The sequence below is a fragment of the Hippocampus comes genome, unplaced genomic scaffold, assembly GCF_001891065.2.
Source record: "Hippocampus comes isolate QL1 unplaced genomic scaffold, H_comes_QL1_v1.1 scaffold261, whole genome shotgun sequence".
Classification (NCBI taxonomy): Eukaryota; Metazoa; Chordata; class Actinopteri; order Syngnathiformes; family Syngnathidae; genus Hippocampus; species Hippocampus comes.
Window position 1 is genome coordinate 3,628,658 of NW_017805824.1, and position 21,049 is coordinate 3,649,706.

General features: G+C 41.4%; 1 protein-coding gene across 2 annotated transcripts in view; it reads left to right on the top strand.

The window, feature by feature from the left end:
* Positions 1–1,150: 1,150 nt before the first annotated feature.
* The window catches only part of fbn1 (fibrillin 1), a 68,880-nt gene continuing 48,981 nt past the window's right edge, over positions 1,151–21,049 (top strand). For both annotated transcript variants that reach the window (XR_002170219.1, XM_019886731.1), the window contains exons 1-7: positions 1,151–1,375; positions 1,580–1,837; positions 5,284–5,366; positions 8,009–8,107; positions 9,824–9,919; positions 11,444–11,539; positions 20,120–20,317. Coding sequence is in view for 1 of the 2 variants with exons in the window: in XM_019886731.1 (XP_019742290.1) it covers positions 1,662–1,837; positions 5,284–5,366; positions 8,009–8,107; positions 9,824–9,919; positions 11,444–11,539; positions 20,120–20,317 (748 nt within the window). In the remaining variant the exon portion in view is untranslated. The remainder of the gene's footprint in view (positions 1,376–1,579; positions 1,838–5,283; positions 5,367–8,008; positions 8,108–9,823; positions 9,920–11,443; positions 11,540–20,119; positions 20,318–21,049) is intronic.

The following is a 21,049-nucleotide window of genomic DNA, read 5'->3' on the forward strand; positions in this document are numbered from 1 at the left end:
CCACATATTTTGAGTTTTGATCTTTTATATTTCAGAATTTGTGATGCCTGCGCTATTTTTAACACTTTCATTGAAAGTTCAAAGAAAAAAAAAACACACCAGACAGAAAGCGAGTAGTGTAGTCTGCATGGTATGTGGTCTATGCTTCGGTGGTTGCTTCCCCATCATTTTTTTTTCCATGTAAAACCGCCGCAGACTACAACAACTGTACTTCATTGGTAAACCTCATCGCTTATCACAATTGAAACCAGAACTCATTGTCATTGAAGATGCGCACAGGGTGGGCTAGTTACGAATGTCCAGAAACTAACATTTGATCAAAAGGAGGAAACGTAACCAGGATCACTAGAAGTGTGTGAACAGGTCTTACTCTCTTTGAATGACAGAACGCTCGAGCACAGCCAGACAGGCTCTTTATTTGCTGGGTGGGTCCGCCGACATGAAGCCGTGTGTGTGAAAACTATCACTTGCCTGGACCAAATTCCTCCAAACATACTGTACGCACACTGTAAATATGAACAGCATATAATTCAATACTGGGTGAATGGCACGTTTATACTCACTTTTACAATGGTCTAGTTCTTCATCTGCCTCCGCAAAATGTATAATAATGGATGTTTTCTTGCCCAAAAGAAAACATTATATTATGTTGTACACTATTACAATACTATTAAAACAGAGATTTTTTTTTTGTCCTGTCTTCTCCCCAATCATCATACTCACTGGACACAACATTAGGTACACCTACACAGACTCATGCTATCCAAGTCTTCCTTTTCCAAGATAATACCGATTATGCCACTGTCAGAGAGGGATTAACACCACCTAACACCATCATCCCCAGAAGTGGTGGAGTGAGTTAAATCAGCACCCCTACTGTACTTTTTACAAGTCTTTCTTTTTTTTGTATCTGTACTTCTGATTAAGTATGCAACCTGAGTACAATTTTGCTACTTCTGGTGACAGTAAAGTCCAAACCAAACATCCAGAACAACTTTTGCATTTTTGGCATTGCCGGTATAGGTCTCGCGAGAGCTAAATTTGGGTGGGTGTATATCGGATGGTGTGATTCGGGAGGGGAGTTTTTGTGGTGGAGGTTGGTGTGGAAGGGAGGGGGAGGGGGGAGGGCAGGCGAGGGATGAGGAAAGAGCCGAGTAAGGGAGAAAGTCTCAGCCACTTTTCAGCCCTCTCTCCTCCTGTGGAATGTATCAGCTGCTCTAAATGATCTCTCGTGGATCCACACGCAGCTGGATGCGCACGGGCCCACTTCGCGCGTGACCGTGCGCATCTATTCACAGGCGCCCTTCGGAAGCTTGCGCTCAACTCTTGAAACTTGTATCATTATCATACCTGCGTGGAAGACTCGCGAGACAAGGTAATTAATTGATCGTTTTTTTTCTTTGTTTGTTTGATTTTATTTTTTTATACTGCGTGTTTTCGCGACTCTCGAACCAACTTCAAAATACGGACTAATCACGACGCACCAGATGTTTTACTGAGTGCAATGGAGTTGTTTTGACCTTTAACAATCCTCTGCCTCTTCCCCCCACCCTCCTCTGCTCTCTTATTGTTTTTGCAGCTTTGACTCCAGACTGCACACAAGTTCCACAGATAGAGGGCTGGACAGCGGGTTAAGCCCATTGCACACTTGAGGAGTGGATATGCAGGACAGTAAGAGCGGAGGAGAGCGGCTCTTGCAGCTGGTTCTGGTGGCCCAGCTGTCACTCTGTGTCCTGCTCGGAAACGCCGCAGAGGTTCTGGACACCGGAGAGGTTAGAACCACCGACTCCAGAACCAGCAGAGCCAAAAGGAAGGGAGGGACGGACGTGCTCAGAGGGTAATGTGACTATGATAATCCTTCAACCATTAGACCCATATGGACAGCCTTGATTTCATCCCGCCCCCCTTTTTCTCTTCATTCTTCTCTGGAGAATCACGTGCTTTCGTCTTTTCAATGAACATCTCTTGCTACTGTGTTCACATGCAGTCATACACAGTGAACCCCCGCACGTTCGTAATTTGGCATTTGCAAATTCACTTATTTGGGTTTTTTGGTTGGGGTGGGGTGGGGGGCCTCTCCTCTGTTATTTGCAGAAAAACTCAGCTATTTCAAAAATATATCTAACTGGTGGCCTCTTGGTCCCAAGAGGAGGTGGATAGAGTTGCCAAAAAATATTCTTGAGTAAAAATACTTGTGTAAATTATGACACAAGTAAAACGTAGTCATGTTCAAGTTTAAGTCAACTTTATTGTCAAATGTGCTCTATGTGCAACATACAGCACAGATGAAATTTCTTTCCTCTCAACCACGAACAAATAACTACTTGAGTAGTTACAGTAGTTACTCTGTAAAAAATAATACTCAATTACGGAGTAGCTGTTGCGTAACTTCTTATTATTAGGCCATCAAATAGCCAAAAATATCAAGTGAAAATGTGCAATTCAACTATTACCCAACACTATACATGAGACAATAATGAATTAAAACCATTTAAAAAAAGATTACATAAATGGAAGTGGAGGAGTGGTTAGCGCAGTCACCTCAGAGTTGAAAGGTTGGTGCTTTGAATCCCGTTTCTTTCCTCATTCCAAAAGCATACATTGAGGCCTCTAAATTTGACTTCGGTGTGAATGTGAGTGTCAATGGCTGTTTGTCTCTTTGTGCTCTGCAACTGGCTGCCCAACAGTGCAGGGTGTAACCTGCCTCAAGTCTGAATTCAGCTGGGATCAGCTCCAGCACACCTGCAACCATAATCAGGACATGCCATGCTGAAAATGGACGGATAAATTAAGGCAAATTCAGCTACAAGAAATAGTATTTAACTTTCTATGTTTGCACAAAAAGCACAAAAGGATCACCGGGCAGCGATTGCAAAACCACACCACGTTTTCTCAAGTTTTAAATGGAGTTCTTGTAGGCTGAAATGTCAACATTTTTAGGCAGATGGATGTCAGCACATGAGCTAACTTTTCCTTTTCATTATCACGGTCCTCACTCAGGTAGCTTGAGTCGCGGCAATTGGGTGCGGTCATGTAACTGCCTGGCTCTGTTTGATTGGTTAAAAGGAGTCAAACATCACGAGGAGTTACGGCGGATTAGTGAAAGGGAGTCATGTGACACCTTCATGAAAAACTACGATAAGTATGATTCACCTAAAATGTCACTTCTGTAATAATAACGCAGGAAATGTAACTCATTACAATCTAACTTTGGCACAGAGGAAATATATTGAAGTGAATTGAGGTTCTTCATTTAGACAGAAGTAGTGCTTTGCTGCCATTTTGTGCCATCTACAGTGTAGGCTATTGTAAAACTTTTTGGGGGCAGGACGTCAATTACTCGCAGATTTTCGCTGTTTACGGCTAGAGCAGAGGAACACTGTACCCACACACACACACACACACACACACACACACACACACACACACACACACACACACACACGTCCTTTATGAGCCCTGAAGGTCAAAGAATATGTGTGTGCATGTTTTAATAATAACAACAATGCAAGGCTGGCTGAGATGAGTAAGATTGTCCATGATGGGGAAGTTTGGAGCAAAGCTTAGCAATTAAATACTGGCAAGGGGATCACATTCCTGCTGCCTGCAATAATAAATTACATCCAAACAAAGGAGGCCATTGGTCGTGTGTGGCTGTGGCAGAAAGAAAGAGAGACCAAGAGAGAGACAGAGAAACAACCTAATCCTTTTTCTGGCCCCCAAAAAAATGTGGATAAATCACATCTGCAGCTGTACACAGTTCTCTGCTGGAGTGTAAGTGTGGCTTTGCATGTGCATATGTGAGAATAAAAGCAAGCAAGGCAGGAGAAGAAAGACCCCGAAAAAGAGACCATCTGTGCGCCAGTGATGACAGCAAACAGCTGATGAAGGTCACACAGTAGACATTTTTATATGACATGCTTTAAGTTCATCTATGTGAACATCTGCGTTCAGGAAGAGGCTGTGTGCTGTGTCACGCTGACTTACCACCAGAAGAATGTTTCTGACATCCTCGTGATTACCTCATTGATCTGGTTTGGGTTACATCCGATGACCTGCAGGTCAACACGGATTTGAGTCTGACTTATGTAGGCCTCGAGCACACCTGTAGGCAGGATGGCTCTCAGGCATTGACATCATCAGGAAATGTTTGCATAGGTGCATCATTCTATTTTTTTTTCTAAACACACTCGACATAATAGCACGCAACTGTGACTTGCATCATCCGAAGCAGTTCAGAATGAATGCATATCAAATAACCACCATTCCCAAAATAAATAAATAAAATGCAACATACTCATCAGATATGCAGGTGATTAATCCGATTGGCTAAAGAAAGAGTCCCATTGCTAATATACAGCAGTTTCTTAAGATACAAGTTTAATTCGTTCCATGACCAAGCTCATAACACAAAATACTCATATCGGCATGTCATCTTTGGTAATTGAAATGAATGGTCATGCCATTCCAGTAATTAGAGCGAGCCTCTCACCCCCCCCCCCAAAAAAAAATCCCCAAAAAGTTTGATTTTTATTTTTTTTTAAGGAAAAATAAAAGTATAATCTTGTAAATTAAAAAAAAAAACATAAGATAAGATAAGATAAGAACACCTTTATTAGTCTCGCAATGGAGAAATTCCCAATTCACAGCAGTTAACATAATTACATTTAAACAAATTCAACAGTTGCTGGATCATGATTTTTGTTGCAATTTAATTCATTGTGCAGCATTCACATCTCAAGTTTACATTCACAAGTCAAAGCTAAAAGCTGGTTGAATTGCCGACTCATAACTTGAAAACTCATACGTCAGGTTTGTACTTTAAATTACATCAGACAGTATGACTGAATTTGAAGGCCCTTGGCAGATTAGATTAACACGGCAAGACGATAGAGACTGAAATCTGATTGGACAAGGGGAAAAAAGATAAGACACACTGGAAAGACATATTGACACACTGGAAGCAGTCTGGCCAAGAGAACGGCAATAAGATGAAGAGTATATTGTGAGATGAAATTAGTATCATTTGATGGAACAAATATTAGAATTGAGGTTGTTGGCCACCACTTCTGAGATGGAGTTTTTATATTTTGGCTACGTAATCAAGCTAACTGAGAGGAAAAGTAAAATCAGCTGGCTGTTGGTGTGACACAGTGCAAATTACAACCACAATCGGAAAAACATATTTTTAAGTTAATACATCTCTGATGGTGCCATGCAAAACTGAGCAACTCACTGGTCTAGCATGTGAATTGTTGAATACGTTTTGGTTTTTCTTCACAGACCCAATGTATGCGGCTCAAGGAACAATGTTTATTGCTGTCCAGGCTGGAAGACTCTGATTGGGGGAAACCAGTGCATTGTCCGTAAGTATCACCGCCCCCCCCGCCAAATGGATTGACAGACCATATCAGCCTTTTTGGCCACAAAACTTTAACATTGGTTATTGAACGCATTCAACTCTGTCAGGAACAGTCATCTATTTCTTTGTGGCAGCTCAGTTTGTTGTCCAACAAAAACAGTGCATTTTATAACTGAGTCTACAGTGGAGACTGACAGGACTTAATTCACCTTATACCACCACAATCATGTCGTACATATAAACATTCATCAACTGGAGCCATTCAGAACCATATGTATCTAATGATTTTACAAAAACAAATACTTTTTTTTCATAAAATACACCATGCTCACCAGAGATACTGATTATTAAATGTATTGACATGTGCAGGTAGCTTGTCGAACTTGGCTACAAGTTTTGCTCTGACCAACCAGTCGGATGACTGCAAAATGCTGAGCATTTATTCATACATGTACTGAGTTCTGTGGAGCCAAGAGAAATATTATTAAAAAAAGTCAACAGACTGTTGGGAATAATATTGCATAGCTTCATGAGCAAATATTAGAATTTACGTTGTTCAAGGTCAACCGTCAAGTAATTTTAGAAAATCCCAAACAAAATATTTTTATGTCACAGGTAAACAAATTAAACAAAATACTTAAAGCATGAAAAAAAATCCATTTTGTAAATTTGACAAAGTAATCATTTTCCCAAAGTGAGATCCTAACGAGCATCAAACCAAGAAGTGTGACGTCACTTTAAGACAATAGCGGAGCTCACTTTGGAAAGTGTACAAAGCCAGTCAGAAATCGATTCGGAAAGTTACGTTTCAAACTTATCTGAGGGGATCCAGGTGTTTGAGGAGTTGGAGGAAGAGGAAGTTGCTGGCAAGATGGATATTGGACCATACATGTTGTGCCTGAATGGCCGGACATGGAGTGGAGACGAGACCCATCGGAATTGGAAGAACGGAAAACTATATAGGCTGCGGTTATTGTTTGCGATTCAATGCTGTGCTGTGGTGTAAATCACGCACGATGGGATTTCCTATTTGGTTCATGTATTCCCACTAGCACTGAGAGCGTACACCATAGTGGGTTGGTGTCCTACATTGTGGATGCTAAGGTAGTTCTGTTGCATTGTCGGTCACTCAGCACATTATATCGGCAGCATTTAGTTGTAAACCAATACAGAGGATTCCCTCCATGCACTCATAGTTTGAATGTTTTCGTAAAGGATTACATCCTTGTATGCGTTTAGTACTTTGAACTGAATGTTTTTGAAAACAACAGTCAACAGTTATTGATTGACACACCCACCTTTTTTGCAAATGCGGTTGAGAAAACAGAGGACTTTGAAGCGCTTGTAACAAAGAATGCTCGTCGACACCGGTATGAAATTCAATCACTTTCCGAGAATGCGACTGTATCCTTCCAATTTTGTGGTCCATTTATGTGCCCTATTCTTTTCTTTTGGATACTCAAACAACTGTTTGCCGGAATACGAACAGCGCATCGCCACACAGAGCCGAGGCATTTCGCCGAATAACTCGGTAACAGTGGCAAAGAGCGGTTAACGGGACAATCAACAATGCAGTGCAATGGCTGACTGGCACCTGGAATTCTGGAAATGACATCACTCCCCGGAGATTGCCGACCAAAACCATTTTCATTGTTAAGTGTGTTGCTCTGGGTCTAATTATGAATCTAGGAGGGTTATGTTAAAAACGAACGAAAGCATGCTTGAAATAGTTTTAGCCCAAAGTATTACTCAAAAGATGGTTGGCCAAGTTTACTTCACACCTGAACTTTAATGTAGGTCAGTGCAATGTGAAAGTGTTGAGCCCACCAGAGAATGCCTTGCTGCCGCTGAGGGCTCGCCACTGTGCAAATCAGCAAAGAAGGAAGTGTTGTCCTATAGTTCCAATTCCCCACTTATTTGCTGATTTAATTGGACCGACATTGCAATGGCGAATGGATGATGTTTTCAAAGGAGAGACAAATCCTCTTAATAAAGTGCGAGCAGACAACATGACCTCATGCCAGTGGAAATTTTTAATTCTGCTTCATTTACACCGGCATTCTTTCAGACGTTTCTTTTTATAGTTTCTGTTTTCGTTCTTTCCCCCTCCCTCAGTAGACAGGAAGGTCTGAGAGGCCGTAGCCTCATATGATTGCAGTCTGGCGGGCCGGCCGGCTGCCAGGATGCCTGTCACAGCTCTAATGACATTGTTTAGCAGTGGGGTTCAGGGAGTAGAGGTCAGTGGCTGGACTCTACCTGGCCAGAGCTGAGACTACGCAGCGATGCCAACAACAGGCTGTGGGAAAGAAAGCCAGGGAGTGAAAAAAGAAAAAAAAGGCAGCAGCAACTAAAAACACTTCACTGGTGCACTTTTATAGCAAGTCAGAAAAGAGAATGGCTCAGCAACATGTGGCGCCAGCTACTCCATGACCATGATTAGGGTTAAGGAAGATCGGGCCCCATTTTCACTGGAGCCGCTTTGAAATTTTGAGGGTTTAATGAGGTTGAGATCATAGCTACATCCTCTGCGAGTGAAAGGCAAAACCTTCAGCGAATGCATCGCTTACGCTCTCTCTCACGCACATTGAGGACTTCCTGAAATGAAACATGTATGTTGCTGAAGGTGTGCTACGTTGCTCTTTGCAGCCATATGTCGAAGCAGTTGCGGAGATGGCTTCTGCTCCAGACCCAACATGTGCACCTGTCCCACGGGCCAAGTCGCCACGTCCTGTGGATCCAAATCAGGTGGGGTAACAGCATCTATCATGTCTTACCTGGACACAGTGAATTGGTTCTACTGTCTTGTTGCATTTTACAGTGAAAATAGGCTTGACAGTGACACCCCCCTCCCCCCTTTATCATGGGCCATATACAGTGATAGGTGAAAAAGCACAATATAGAGATGCTGTTAACACACTTATAAAGTATTCCGTAGTTCTCACTCTTACGCTGTCAAGAAATAGGAGGCTTGTGGTATAACATCAAATTCGAAGAAATGAAAAGGGGAAGACTCCCACTTATACTTTTCCCAAATAGGAGGGAAAGCTGTTTATTTGTCACTTCAAAGTGACTTTAAAATCGACTTTAAAATACCAAAATAAACCTTCAGCCAAACAAGATAATAACCGTATGTGTGTTGTTAAAAAAAATAAAATAAATAAAAATAACATCATTATCAAGACTTGAAATTGCTTTTAAATTTGCAGTTTTAGAGCATCCGTCACTGAAAACCTAAGAAAATAGAAAGTACTTCAAAAGAAAGTCAAGTCAAAATTTTCTTGACAATAATGTGACCTGATCATGACATTACAATGCCTAAGGACCCAATTTGGGAATGTCACCTGCCCAAATGCAGAAAACAAGTGAGTCATGATTGGTCGTTACCCCTGAGCAACTGTGATATCAACATGGCAAATTGGCCGCCACATGAGATGGAGAACAATGGTTAGATTTTTGCTGGTTAATTCATATTCCACAAAAGCAACATAATTCAGAATGCAGTGTTATGACTGATAAGGACCCGTAGAAGAGATTATTGTTAAGTAAAATTGACTTGACTTCCCCCTTTAAACAGTTTATCAAGCATTTCTTTTGAATGATCAACCCAGAGAAAATTTTAAAAGTTTTTACTCAATAGTCCAACAAATGTAGAACGATATAAAATAACAGTGAATTACTAAAAGGAATAATGAATATGCCTGAAAATGTAAAAAATTATCATTTTAAAGTTAGCGCGCATGTGCAAGTCAATGTACCGTGGCATTATGGGAAAATGCTACATTTGTAGCCTTTAGCCAACAAGTATGTTCGAACATATTTGTGAGTACATTCAAACATACTTGCGACTACGTTTGAACGTATTTAAATATGTTTGAACGTACTCGCAAGTGCGTTTGAACGTATTTGTCGGTCCAAATCTTTTTACACCACTTTGGCAACTCCACGCTTCCGTACACTGAAATATCACGGTTGTCAGTCATATCATCACTCAGCCCTACTTATACTGCCCTTTGAAAGATAATTTACGGGTAGAGGTTGTGGGGTTCCTGATGTATATGGTCCGTGGTTGGGGACCACTGCTGTCAAGTTATTTAAAATAAAAAAAGAAATAAAAAAACGATTGATTAAAAATGGGTGATTGGGTTGTATAGCAACCGACTGATCGGACATTTGATTGGATGACATATCATTTGTCTTTGGGGATCAGTATTATGCAATCTATAATCCTGTTGAGGATGTTTTTGCTTAGACACTATTTCTTCAAGTCCATATACAGTATATATATATTCACATGGTCCTCTTTTGGTGGCTAAAGTGCACTAACTTATAGGCAAACATTTTTTGTTAGTTTGCTAGGTTTTTGGGTCCTACACATCTGCTGAGTTGACTAGGATCAATACCCACTCAATGCCCCATTAATAATCACCTAGGTGTTATCTGATTGTATTGTTCTGCCCACAGTCCAGCACTGTAACATCCGATGCATGAATGGGGGGACTTGTGCTGAGGACCACTGCCTCTGTCAGAAAGGCTACGTGGGAAACCACTGTGGTCAACGTAAGTAGCACTGCTTATTTTACCTGATTGGTCTTTTTGACAGAATCTCGTCAAAACTAGCAACAACATAAAGTGTGTCGACTGAATATCATGTTGCCTTCTCAACAAATAGCAACCGACACACCTCCAAATTTCGTTCTATTGTTTTTGGACCCAATTCTAAGGCAAACACCACAACTGTGAAGAACCTCTACTTGTATAAAAAGAATCAGTTTTAGCTCAGTTCCGACTGACCCTCAGAAAGATGTAGAATCCATCCATCCACCCATTTTCTGATCCGCTTATCCTCACATGGTTCATGGGGATATGTAGAATAGAATTATTCACAATATATATTGTGATTGTAACATTATTTTAACCCATCGGGCGGCATTTGATTTTGTTATTGTTCCTCTGCCTCTATCATCACACATTTTTCTGTGTTGATATAACAACGCCCGGGTTTACAACATGGGCCAAAAATAGTATAGCAGTATTCTCTTTCAGTTTTAATGACATTTTCCCGAAGTACTAAAGTGTTGATGTGTTGATGAAACTAGTGGGACACACTGAATTTAATTTGACCTTCTCTAAACCTTTGAATGTATATGTCCAACCGTTGAGTGTTTCAGTACTTTTTGCACTACTTGCTGTTTTCAAACAATGAGCTGAATGGAACAATTCACCACAGGTATATGAGTATGAATGAACGAATACAGTACACTAACTGGACGGCACCGAGCAATTGATTTTGAATGGAACTGTTGCATTTATTCATTAACAGTAATAAGCAACAACAAATTGTGATTCATATACGTTGTTTATTATTCAGTTATTTGCCTCCACCAACGCACAGAGCAGCAAACAGTAGAATTTGCCGTGGAATTAGCCCAAATGCTAACTAGCCAATGCATCAGTTGTCCACAATGCCCCCCCCCCCCAAAAAAAGAAGAAAAAAAAACAAAGCTATTTTTCTACTGTTTCAATCTCTAAGCGAGTTGGAGGATTAGTCCGCTTCAACACAAAACACAAATTAGTCCGGAAAAATGAAGCCTATTGACACGACCACTGCGTACTCATTAATGCGTTAGCATGTTGGGCGGCTGTCGGCTCCCATTTGTATGCTTAATGTGTCATTCATGTGTCACTGAATCACATGAGCATAACTGGAGGTTTGCGGTTAACGGCTCCAAACGTCTCTCCTTGCTTTATTAACAACCCACCGTCATGTTAGTTAATCTTATTGTTATTTCTGGCCCAATTAACGGTTTAGAACACCCGTGAGGCATAGTGACGTGTTAAGTTAAATGTCCCACTGCTGTCGAGCTTTATGTCATCATTCATGGAATGACTCTTGCCCAATCAGAACTTAACTGTTTTATAAAGAGCATTTTAGATTGATACTGAAATATCCGTCAGTTTTTGTCAGTAGTTATGATTAACATGTTGCAAGAAATCCAACACAGTGTATACTCAAAGTACGAGGTAATGTCGAGATGATATGTTATGTCAACAAAACATAACCCTTGTCCTCTTTTTGTACAGCGGTTTGTGAAAATGGCTGCCTTAATGGAGGAAGGTGTGTGGCTCCCAACAGATGTGTGTGTACCTACGGCTTCACCGGGGCGCAGTGCGAGAAAGGTAATGATGACTCCTTTTCTTGCCTACATCCTTCACAACCTAAGTGAGAACTGGGTGCTGAATGTTTTTTTTTCCTCTGGAACCGAAGAGCCCTTTTGGTTATTTGTGCCACCGAATGAGGTTTGTTGTGCAATCAAAATGTTGACATGTTGTGCCCAGCGCTGACCATCAATTTCCACATCTGCTCCGCAATGAAGCACTGGGGAATGTACCATCTATGCTCTTCGCAAATCTTCGCAACCTCCTGCGGTTGTGAATGCTCCAAAGTAGAAAAGTCTGTTCAACGTCATAAGTCAAGAGCTGACGCGCTTGAGGTCTGCTGCAGTGATGAGCAGCAGAGGTCAAAGTGTTGACCTCGTAAAGCTAATATTTGGATTGTAAGCAGAGCTCTTAATTAGTATTATCCCCTTTAACCAGTCCAGACTTTAGGGGCCTCTCAGAGGCGTCTGATGGATGATTTGTCCTGGTTTACACTTCAGTGTTTTCTTCAACCCTCGAACAATTAAGACGCTATCTATGAGCCGGATGAGTTGGCAACACGCCTTATCTACTGAAAAACACTTTGACACACAGGGCTTTGCTTTCTGTTCCTTTCCTGTGCAGAAGCATAGTGTTGTGGGAGCATGTTTTTATTTCTCAAATGGCATCACAGGTGACATAACTGTAATTAAAACATTTTTTTTTTTTTTTTTAGAATATTAGACCCAAAAAGTAGGCACATGAAACAGACGTTTGAAACACCTTAAAGAAACATACTTGTCTCGATAACTAATCGTGCTTTGTGCTCTGTTTATGGCTGAAAGTGTGTTCCAATTTGGGCTGCTTGTTGGCCTTTTACTCGGCACGGGAGTTGATGTTTACAGAGTGCCAGATATGAGATTAGTGAAATTATGGCACATGAACGAGTGTGCATTAAATAGTCATTTATGGCCACAAAATTTCTGCCCCGAAATAGGAATAATGCACACAAAATGCGATTTCACCTTTTGTCACAGTTTCGATGTGATTAAGTGCCCATTATTTTCATAAAATTTGAGAGATAGTTACGTAAGGTACTATATTTTCAAACGAACTGGACATTTCACTATAAAGTCACACATTCTTCATCCGAAACTTGAATGATAATTTAAACCGTCTTCTTTTTTGCTGTACTGTTGAACGTCAAGAATAAATTGCTACATGACAGTAAGTTACTTGGAAGGGAGACCAAGCAGCCATTTATATTTTAACAGGTATGCTGAGCTTTTCTTACCTTTTGGATTATTTTGGTGACTCACCCTGTTTGACATCGCATCTTTTCGGCTTTGGTAGATGGTCAACTTTGCTGTTATCTAACTACGAAGGCAAGGATCGTTTGAGCATCACTTTTCTGTTGCGCCGATTCATGGCACAGACATGCTCTTTTGATGTTTCAATGGAATGCGGGTTGTAACTCAACCAAACATTTTACACATACCTGTGAGAAATATCTTTCACAAACCTGATGATGGAGGTTTGATTCCCTGTCTTGAAAATTTAAAAATTTAAATTAAATTTGGCCACTCTGCCACCACCAGGTAAGAATGATCTTCACTGTACAGCTAACCATTTCCAACATCCAATGGAAAACAACCAAATTGGAAAAAAAAAACCCTAAACCTTTTTTGGGATACTGTATATCAAGTGGCACCACCGGAAACACAACAAGCGTTTTCAAGTCAGCAATAGTCCATCACTATTTTATGAATAGACACAGGCTACTGTTAGACACATGTCTGATGTGTTTTTCTTTTTTTTTTTTCTTGTCACATGCTGCCTTTGATGACACATGAGACAAAGTAATGAAATAAAGGACTATGTGTGATGATGCTCAGTGGAACACAAAGGCTACCAGAAGCGGAAGGAGCTACTATTTAATGTATGCATTTTGCTTTGGGTTGCATTGAAATCGGTAGCAAAGCGAGTGTGCCACTGTGGATTATCCTAAAGGAAAATGAAGAACGCAGTGTTTAGTAGTGGATTCAAGCACACGTTTGACAACTTCAAATTGGAATTAAATGTGGCTACTGGTTATCATGGTGCTTGTTGCCTTTTGGGCTGGTTTAAGAATAACAATGTTGTCTTTTGTGGTCAGTTCCACTGAGTGAACTAGATGATGTATCCAATCAAAAGTAAATAAAATAAGTTGGTTTGAATGACTGAATGGCTTCTAAAAGCTTTTATAGTGGGTAATGTTCTATAATTAGCCGTTGGAAGTGCTGAGCTGACATTTTGTCATATTTTATAGACTAAACATGTATCCCGGTGTGATATTTATATTTCCAATGACTTCATGTTGTATTTTGTCTTCAATGAGACAAAAAGAGGACAAATAGACCTGCTTGTGTTTTGGCTACATTTAAGTCACTTTCACAGGCATTTCCTTGACGGCTGAATAAATGAAGTACATGTGTACAGTCAAACATGAACACGTTAGACTCACACAATTTTAATGCTTGAAACAGAGCTGTGTCCCATTACGGCTAGATCTTATCCTATTAGTGAGCGCACAACCACACACATGTGACTTGACCTGAAGCTGGAGTCATCTTGGGATGTGAAAAGTTTCTCCTCTAACGTGAGCATGTCTGCTGACCGGCCGGCTATAGCACCGTGCATGATTTAGTCAGACAAAAATGCACACGGGTTCGTCAATATTTTCTTTGTTGCTCCTAAATGTGATTTTGGCTGGAATGCGGGGTTAGCCACAGCTGTCCATAAGGCCGATGATCGCATGCACTCATTTGATAAAATCAAGCATTTCCAAGCATTTGAGTTAACCTTGGGTTGGTGGTGGGTGACACTTAGAGCTCAAATGAGGCAGCACGTGAAGCCCGCAGACTCCTTCAATGCCTCGCTGAGTTGCTTCTATCTGTTCCAGCCCAGTGCAAACCTAAGTGGAAAGATATCCACAAGTAGTGTGTGTTTTCTGTCGAGCGTTGTGTGTTTTGTTGAAAGTAGCTGATTTGAGGCTTTGAAGATGGCGGACAGTGCGCCAGTGTGTGTGCCGATGCTCCTGCTATTTTGGCTTTATTTTCTATTCCCAATGCTTACACTCAGGTGCCACTTGTACATATTAAATTCAGACCATATTCTGTCACCCCAAAGCCCCGTTCCCTATTCCTGTTGACTTTTTTTTGGCGGTCGGGAAATACTTTTGGTGGCGGTATTGCACCAAAAGTATTTGCCAACGGGCAAGAGAAAGTACAAGACAAAATGGAAGAAAAGGAAGAAGTGGTAGTCACGGCAACTAATGTGTAACGTATCGCGAGAATAGCATGCGGCTTCCTTACGCCGCAACAAGTATTCATAGCATCGAAAGGCACAATAACCATTCAGGATTTAACCTTTAGTGCCACTGCAACGCAGGATTCTAGTTAATGTGATCTTAGACTCAAAAGAAAATATTTTCTATAGTTAGCAGAGGAAGTTTTTGTCCAACTAGAGCTCTTTTGCTGTCCTCCACTCGGGGTGCGTTCAGAAATTCACTCTGCTAAGGTAACGCCGCTCTGAGAGTGTGTGTGTCTTTGGAGAGGCAGAGTGCACTTCCCTCCCATTAATTTTCAAATGCAGCCTATGTTGGAAACCACTTAGCAGTTTGTGCTTGAACGGGTTCTTTCTGTACTGCCTGAGACACGGGGCTCCGGCACTCCTTTTATGGGGCACTCCGAACAACCAACCGAGCGGCACGTTTGAACAACCCTCTGAGTTTCCAAAAGTTCGGAGTGAAGCAGTGCGCGCCGATTTCCATATGCACCCACGATTAGGGAGCGTGGATTTTGGGTGCGGGTCTGAGCTCGACTGTTCTTGGTCTCGGTTTTTGTAAAATACATTTCCCCACAAATGTGACTTATGGTACTCCAGATTGACTATTATCTGTTTTTTTACTTCTTCATGATGGATTTTTTTGACTGTTACAATTTATACTCCGGAGCGATTTATAGTCCCTGAAATAACATATTTGCAAAAATGTGAAGGATGTCTTCACGTTTGAGAGAGACTGTAAGTGAGGCTAACAATTTATTCGGAAGAGTTGTAGGGATGTGGAAGTATAGTCATTGACGTTGACAAACAGTGGCTACAGAATAGTTCTTCAAATGTTTTTGTGCGATTTGGAACGAATCCAAGGAAACTCTTGGACCCACTTCCTGCCTGGCAAGGTGGTTGTTGTTGTGCATACAGTGCGCATGTCCTTGGGGAGGCAGATATTTCTATTGTGTTCAAAATATCTGGACGTGTACCGATATTAAATAGCTGGCCTTGAGTTTGAAATAAACCCTCCGCTTCGACATCACATGTACATGTTTACCGAAACAGTTGTGAAAGTGTGTGAACATTTTTCCAAATAGTTTGGGAATTATTTTTTTCCGAAAGTAGAGCAGTGAAACAAAGAGCCCGACATTCTTGTGAGTTTTGGTCTGTTTTGAGATCATCGTTGGCTAGACTATAGATGAGCGGGCCGGGACTCTGACTGTGTGTGTGTGTGTGTGTGTGTGGGTGTGTGTGCGTGTGTGTGTGTGTGTGTGTGTGTGTGTGTGTGTGCGTGCACACGTGCAAGCACTCCCAGCTGAACAGGCCGTGGGTGGAACCCCCACCCCAGCTGCACACACTTCATGGAGAGAGGGACAGATAAAATGACACCACTACTTTCCCCCTCCAACTTTCAGCCTCTCCCTATTTGTCTAAACTCAACGCTTACATTTCATTCGAATTCACAACTATACTCTTGTGCTTTTTGCAGTTAACAGCTCCTCCAGTTAACTGTTCTACTCACAGTTTATTGTTAAACATCTGGTCGTCCCCGTCAAATTCTATATGTCTATAGAGGAAAGTAAAACATGCCGTCTTTGTGAGTCAGTATCTTGTAAATCAGTTAAATGATGTCATGCCATGATTGTTCAAAGTGCCTTTTTAGTGAAGTCCATAATGAAAAGGGGGAGCAGCCACAAGTGAGTTACGCGAACATGAATTATTAGGGATGAGCAAGGGACTAACTACAAAAGGTTTTATCACTTATTCATCCATCCATCCATCCATCCATTTTCTAATCCAATGATCCTCACGAGGGTCGCGGGTGTGCTTGGGCCTATCACAGTTGTCTTCTGGCAGTAGGTGGGGGACACCCTGAACTGGTTGCCAGCCAGTCGTAGGGTACACACAGATGAAGAACCGTCCACGTTCACAATCACGCCGAAGGACAATTTAGAGTGTTCCATCGACCTGCTGCGCATGGTTTTGGAATGTGGGGGGAAACCGCAGTACCCAGAGAAAACCCACGCAGACACAGGAAGAACAAGCAAACTACACACAGGAAGGCCAGCGAACCCCGCCCCCTGCACTGTGAGGCGGACGTGCTAACCAGTCGACACTGTGACGCCTCGCTTATTTATAGGCTGTTTAAAAAATGTTTATCTGAAATCGTGTCTTTCCATCAAAGTTAAATACCATAGGTAGAGCAGCCAAAAATCATACTCTAGCAAGAGTACTGTTAATTTAGAATAATACGACTCCAATACAAGTAAAAAGTAGTCTTCCAATAATAAGTAATTCGGTACGAAGCTCAGGTGCTGAGTAACCGGTGGTTAACTTTTGATTTTGTTCATTTCAAATTGCACACGAGTGTTCAATAAACAAAACTATTTGATAGCAAATTCAAATATTGCCCGACAATATCACTTCAAAATAACATTTTATCAATAACAATAACATAAGCTAAGAAGTCGATTTCAGCCTCAAGAAATTGTCTTGACTTCCATTTTTTCATGAATGTGAAATCGCACAATAGACTCACCCGACATTATTAAATGTAAAAACAATGCTGACATCTGTTTCATGACTCAAAAACGATTTGAGTTTTGCCAATTTACCACTTTTATCTTCGGCACACCGTGTACATTGCTGATCGCTTATCTCACTGTTCCTTTTGAGAGTGCACAACCCTTTCTACAGCGAGGAACAAAGAACGCCACCAGGCCTGATTGGGTTGGAGGAAATACAATTTGCATTCACGTGCTGTGGCCGACTTGCCGCTTTTATTCCACAGACCATTGCATTTTCTCAAATGCAAACTAAGACTACCTCTTGTATACTTCTCAAGTTCCAAGTGCAGTTCTTGTAGGCTGAAATGCTGACATTTTGAGGGGCGGTCAAAGCACAGCGCATGACATAGCTGTTCTTTTCTCGCTTGGGTTAAGGTGAACTGGAGCCTCTCTGTAAGGTAAACAGAGAATTTTGCCATGCTGCATGCAATGTGTCAAACTTTGCTTCTTCGTAGGGCCTTGGCGACTTTGCGGCCAAGTGACTACCTGGCTCCATTGGATTGATGAAATAGACATGACATGACGAATAAATACCCGCATGTAGATAAGTACACTCCAGCACACTCTATAAAAAAAGTTGGGTTAAATTTCAAGGAATCAAACGGATCCAATTTTAAGTTGGAAAATTCTACTAAATATTTTAAGTTTAGCTTTTTTTGAAAACTATCTTTTCCACATTTCAAAACAAAGAAATAAGAGTTTACAAAACCCTTGTATTGTCACCCTCCAACTGAAAAATATAAATTAACCCAACTCAGAAAATTGTCTTGGAACAAACAACTTGCGTGCTTTGTTGTGCTAATTCACATTGTTGCCATAAATATCAATCATTTTAAAGTTGATCCTAACTTAAATGACTGTTTGAGCCCCCCAAAATACGAGTTGTTTTTTTGCAGTGTGGAAAACGGAATGTAACTTACAGTCACGGAATAAAAATAGCCTTTCTCCTTAACAGAATTACCCAAATAAAAAAATAGAGTGCACTACTCTGACAAGCAAATTTCAATGAAAAAGTTACTGAAGTAATCAAGTAAATGTAAAACTACCCACCTCTCCTTTCCACATAGGTAACTTCAATATTGTTGTTGTTTTTGTTTTTACGCCATTCACAACAAGTAAACAGTTCATCTCTGTTGAGGCGCAGTTAGTTTCCTCTTGCGGTTGGGAGGAGGCAGTGGTGGAACAATGGCAAACATACATCTATAATCGAGATTGTGCTACTCAGGTTGGGAGGAAGGGAAGGAGAAGGAGGGATGACCCAGTTCTGGTTCACACAGAGTTGCCGCCAGAGGCCGAGACACCGTGGAGGCCGTGGCGCACGTGACGGGCTTGGTTCGGGCCCTGGTCCATGCACATGGGGAACGCACAATGTCCCGTTTGTTTGAAACAAATGCGCCGTTGGAACTTGTCTCCGTCTTTTCTCTCGCTGTCTGTTGTCTGCTGTGAAATGTGGAAATGATTTTTTGGGGGATTATTTACTGGATAGAGGGACAAGTTCCTCACTCACCCAACCCCCTCCATACACTTTATTTCTAGCCGTTCCTATCTGTTGTTCACCATCTACCGAGGCTTTTCACCGAAAAAGATTTGTTGATATTGCCCAATCCAAAACGAAGTAAATGACTGGTGTTTGGGGAGAGACTGATGTATGTAGATAAATTTATACCCACTTTGGGATTAAGGGAATGAGCTTCTCAACCCAATTTGAAGAGGAGGAGAGACAGACGATGTTTTGCTCATATTTAACGAAAACTATTTAGCTTTGGTTTTAGTGTCTTGGAAATCACCGCCATAAACATGAGCTGTCAGTCAGTTTCTAGATTAGGCTATTCCTGAAAGTGTAATGATGATAAATAAAGTGAAATTTATTAGATTTTATGAGCTTTTTGTCTCATGAAACTTGTCAAACAATATTTTTGGATTTGAGTGTTGTAATTAAGGTTTCAGATGTTGCTTCTTTTTTTTTTTTTACCTTTGATTAAAGACATCGAAACCATTTTAATTGATTGTTTTCTTTTAGTTTTTTTTTTTTTTTTAGAAACCTACTTTTATTCTTTATTTATTTATTTATTTACGTTTTCTGTTCATATGTTTAAATGGTGTCAATGTACGTTGTGGTAATTTTTGTCAGCCACTTTTGTTTTCTCTGCTTCGGTTCTGAATGCCGGTAACTGTTTTGTTTGGAAATGCTTGTCGTTATCTCTTTGTTTGTGTGAAGCACATTGAGTTACCTTGCGTATGACGTGCCTCGCCTTTATTCATATTCCACAACCACAATACCGTGATTAGACTAGCGGAGGCACATATAGTTGAACATATAATGCAAAAATTTTTTTTTTACTTGACTTTCCCTTTCAGTTTTTTGCCATGGTAACGTTTCAGTACGGTATCAAGTTAGGTTTATCCCTCTATTTATCGTGACAACCTGAATGGAAATCTCCCCACAAATATTCTACCTCTTTACAACGCTTAGCGTAAAACTAGACCAAGGATTCAATCAATCGAGCAAGGAATCCAATTATTTTGCCGTTGCAGTCTGTTTGCACGCAGTGCGAACACAGATGGTGCTCCACTGAAAAAAGCTTGCGGTGCGTGGCAGCCCATATCAACTTTGTCATGATCATTGCAGTATTGCCACCTTCAGGTGTGGCGGCGGTCTTAACCGAGTGCCATTCCAGTTGTATGATTCTTTTCCATCCCAGTTCACAATTTGCACTCACTCTTGTTTTGCCTTCCTTCACAGACTATCGGACCGGTCCATGCTTCGCCTCAGTGAACAAACAGATGTGTCAAGGCCAGCTCACTGGTATTGTTTGCACAAAGACTCTGTGCTGTGCCACAGTGGGACGGGCATGGGGTCACCCGTGCGAAATGTGCCCAGCCCAGCCTCAACCGTGCCGGAGAGGCTTCATACCAAACCACCGCACAGGAGCATGCCAAGGTAAAGTCTGTGCCTAAATCTCTCTTTCTGTGTTGGCGCTTTGTTTCGGCTTTGGAAGAAAAGTTCAGCTCTGGTCTTGCCTGGCGCTTTTACAGTATCTTATTACCCTTCTCGTCTGCCTTGACTCTCTCCTTCTGTCACCCCTCATCTCTATGCACCATCCCCTCTCCAGAGGATTAGTTCTAATTGGGTTAAATTGGGGTGGGTGGCAATGCCTCCCACATGTGTATGGAATGCCCACAGTCCCCTACTGTGCTGAGACTGTCAGAGTCAGTAACACGGGTCAGTGGTGGTGCCATGTGGGAGAGCTCATTTTTGGAAAGGCGTCCCTCGGGCCGGCTGCCTTCTCCAGACCCAACAACATTGCAACCCCCACAGGAGATGAGCGCCCGAGCCAGGATGCCAGGCAACCTGGTGTATGCTCGGGCGGCATCAGGTCACTGAATCCTGGACGGTTTCACTTTGAAGCCTGCAGTCAAGTCATTTACACACTATCAATTAATAATATAAAACTGGGTACACAGAAATGTACATTTTTAAGAATCTCAGAATCCCCTATGGTCCCCATTGTGTTTCATCAAATCCTATTCCATCAACAGACCCTTTCACAGTCGAATGAGGTCCAGCACAAGAGCTGTATCACATTGTGCAAAAGTGTCTCTGTGTCTTCCATTTCCTGAAGCGACTTGGCTTCCGTGTGTGCTCTCCTTCTGGAAAACGTTCTTTTCTCAT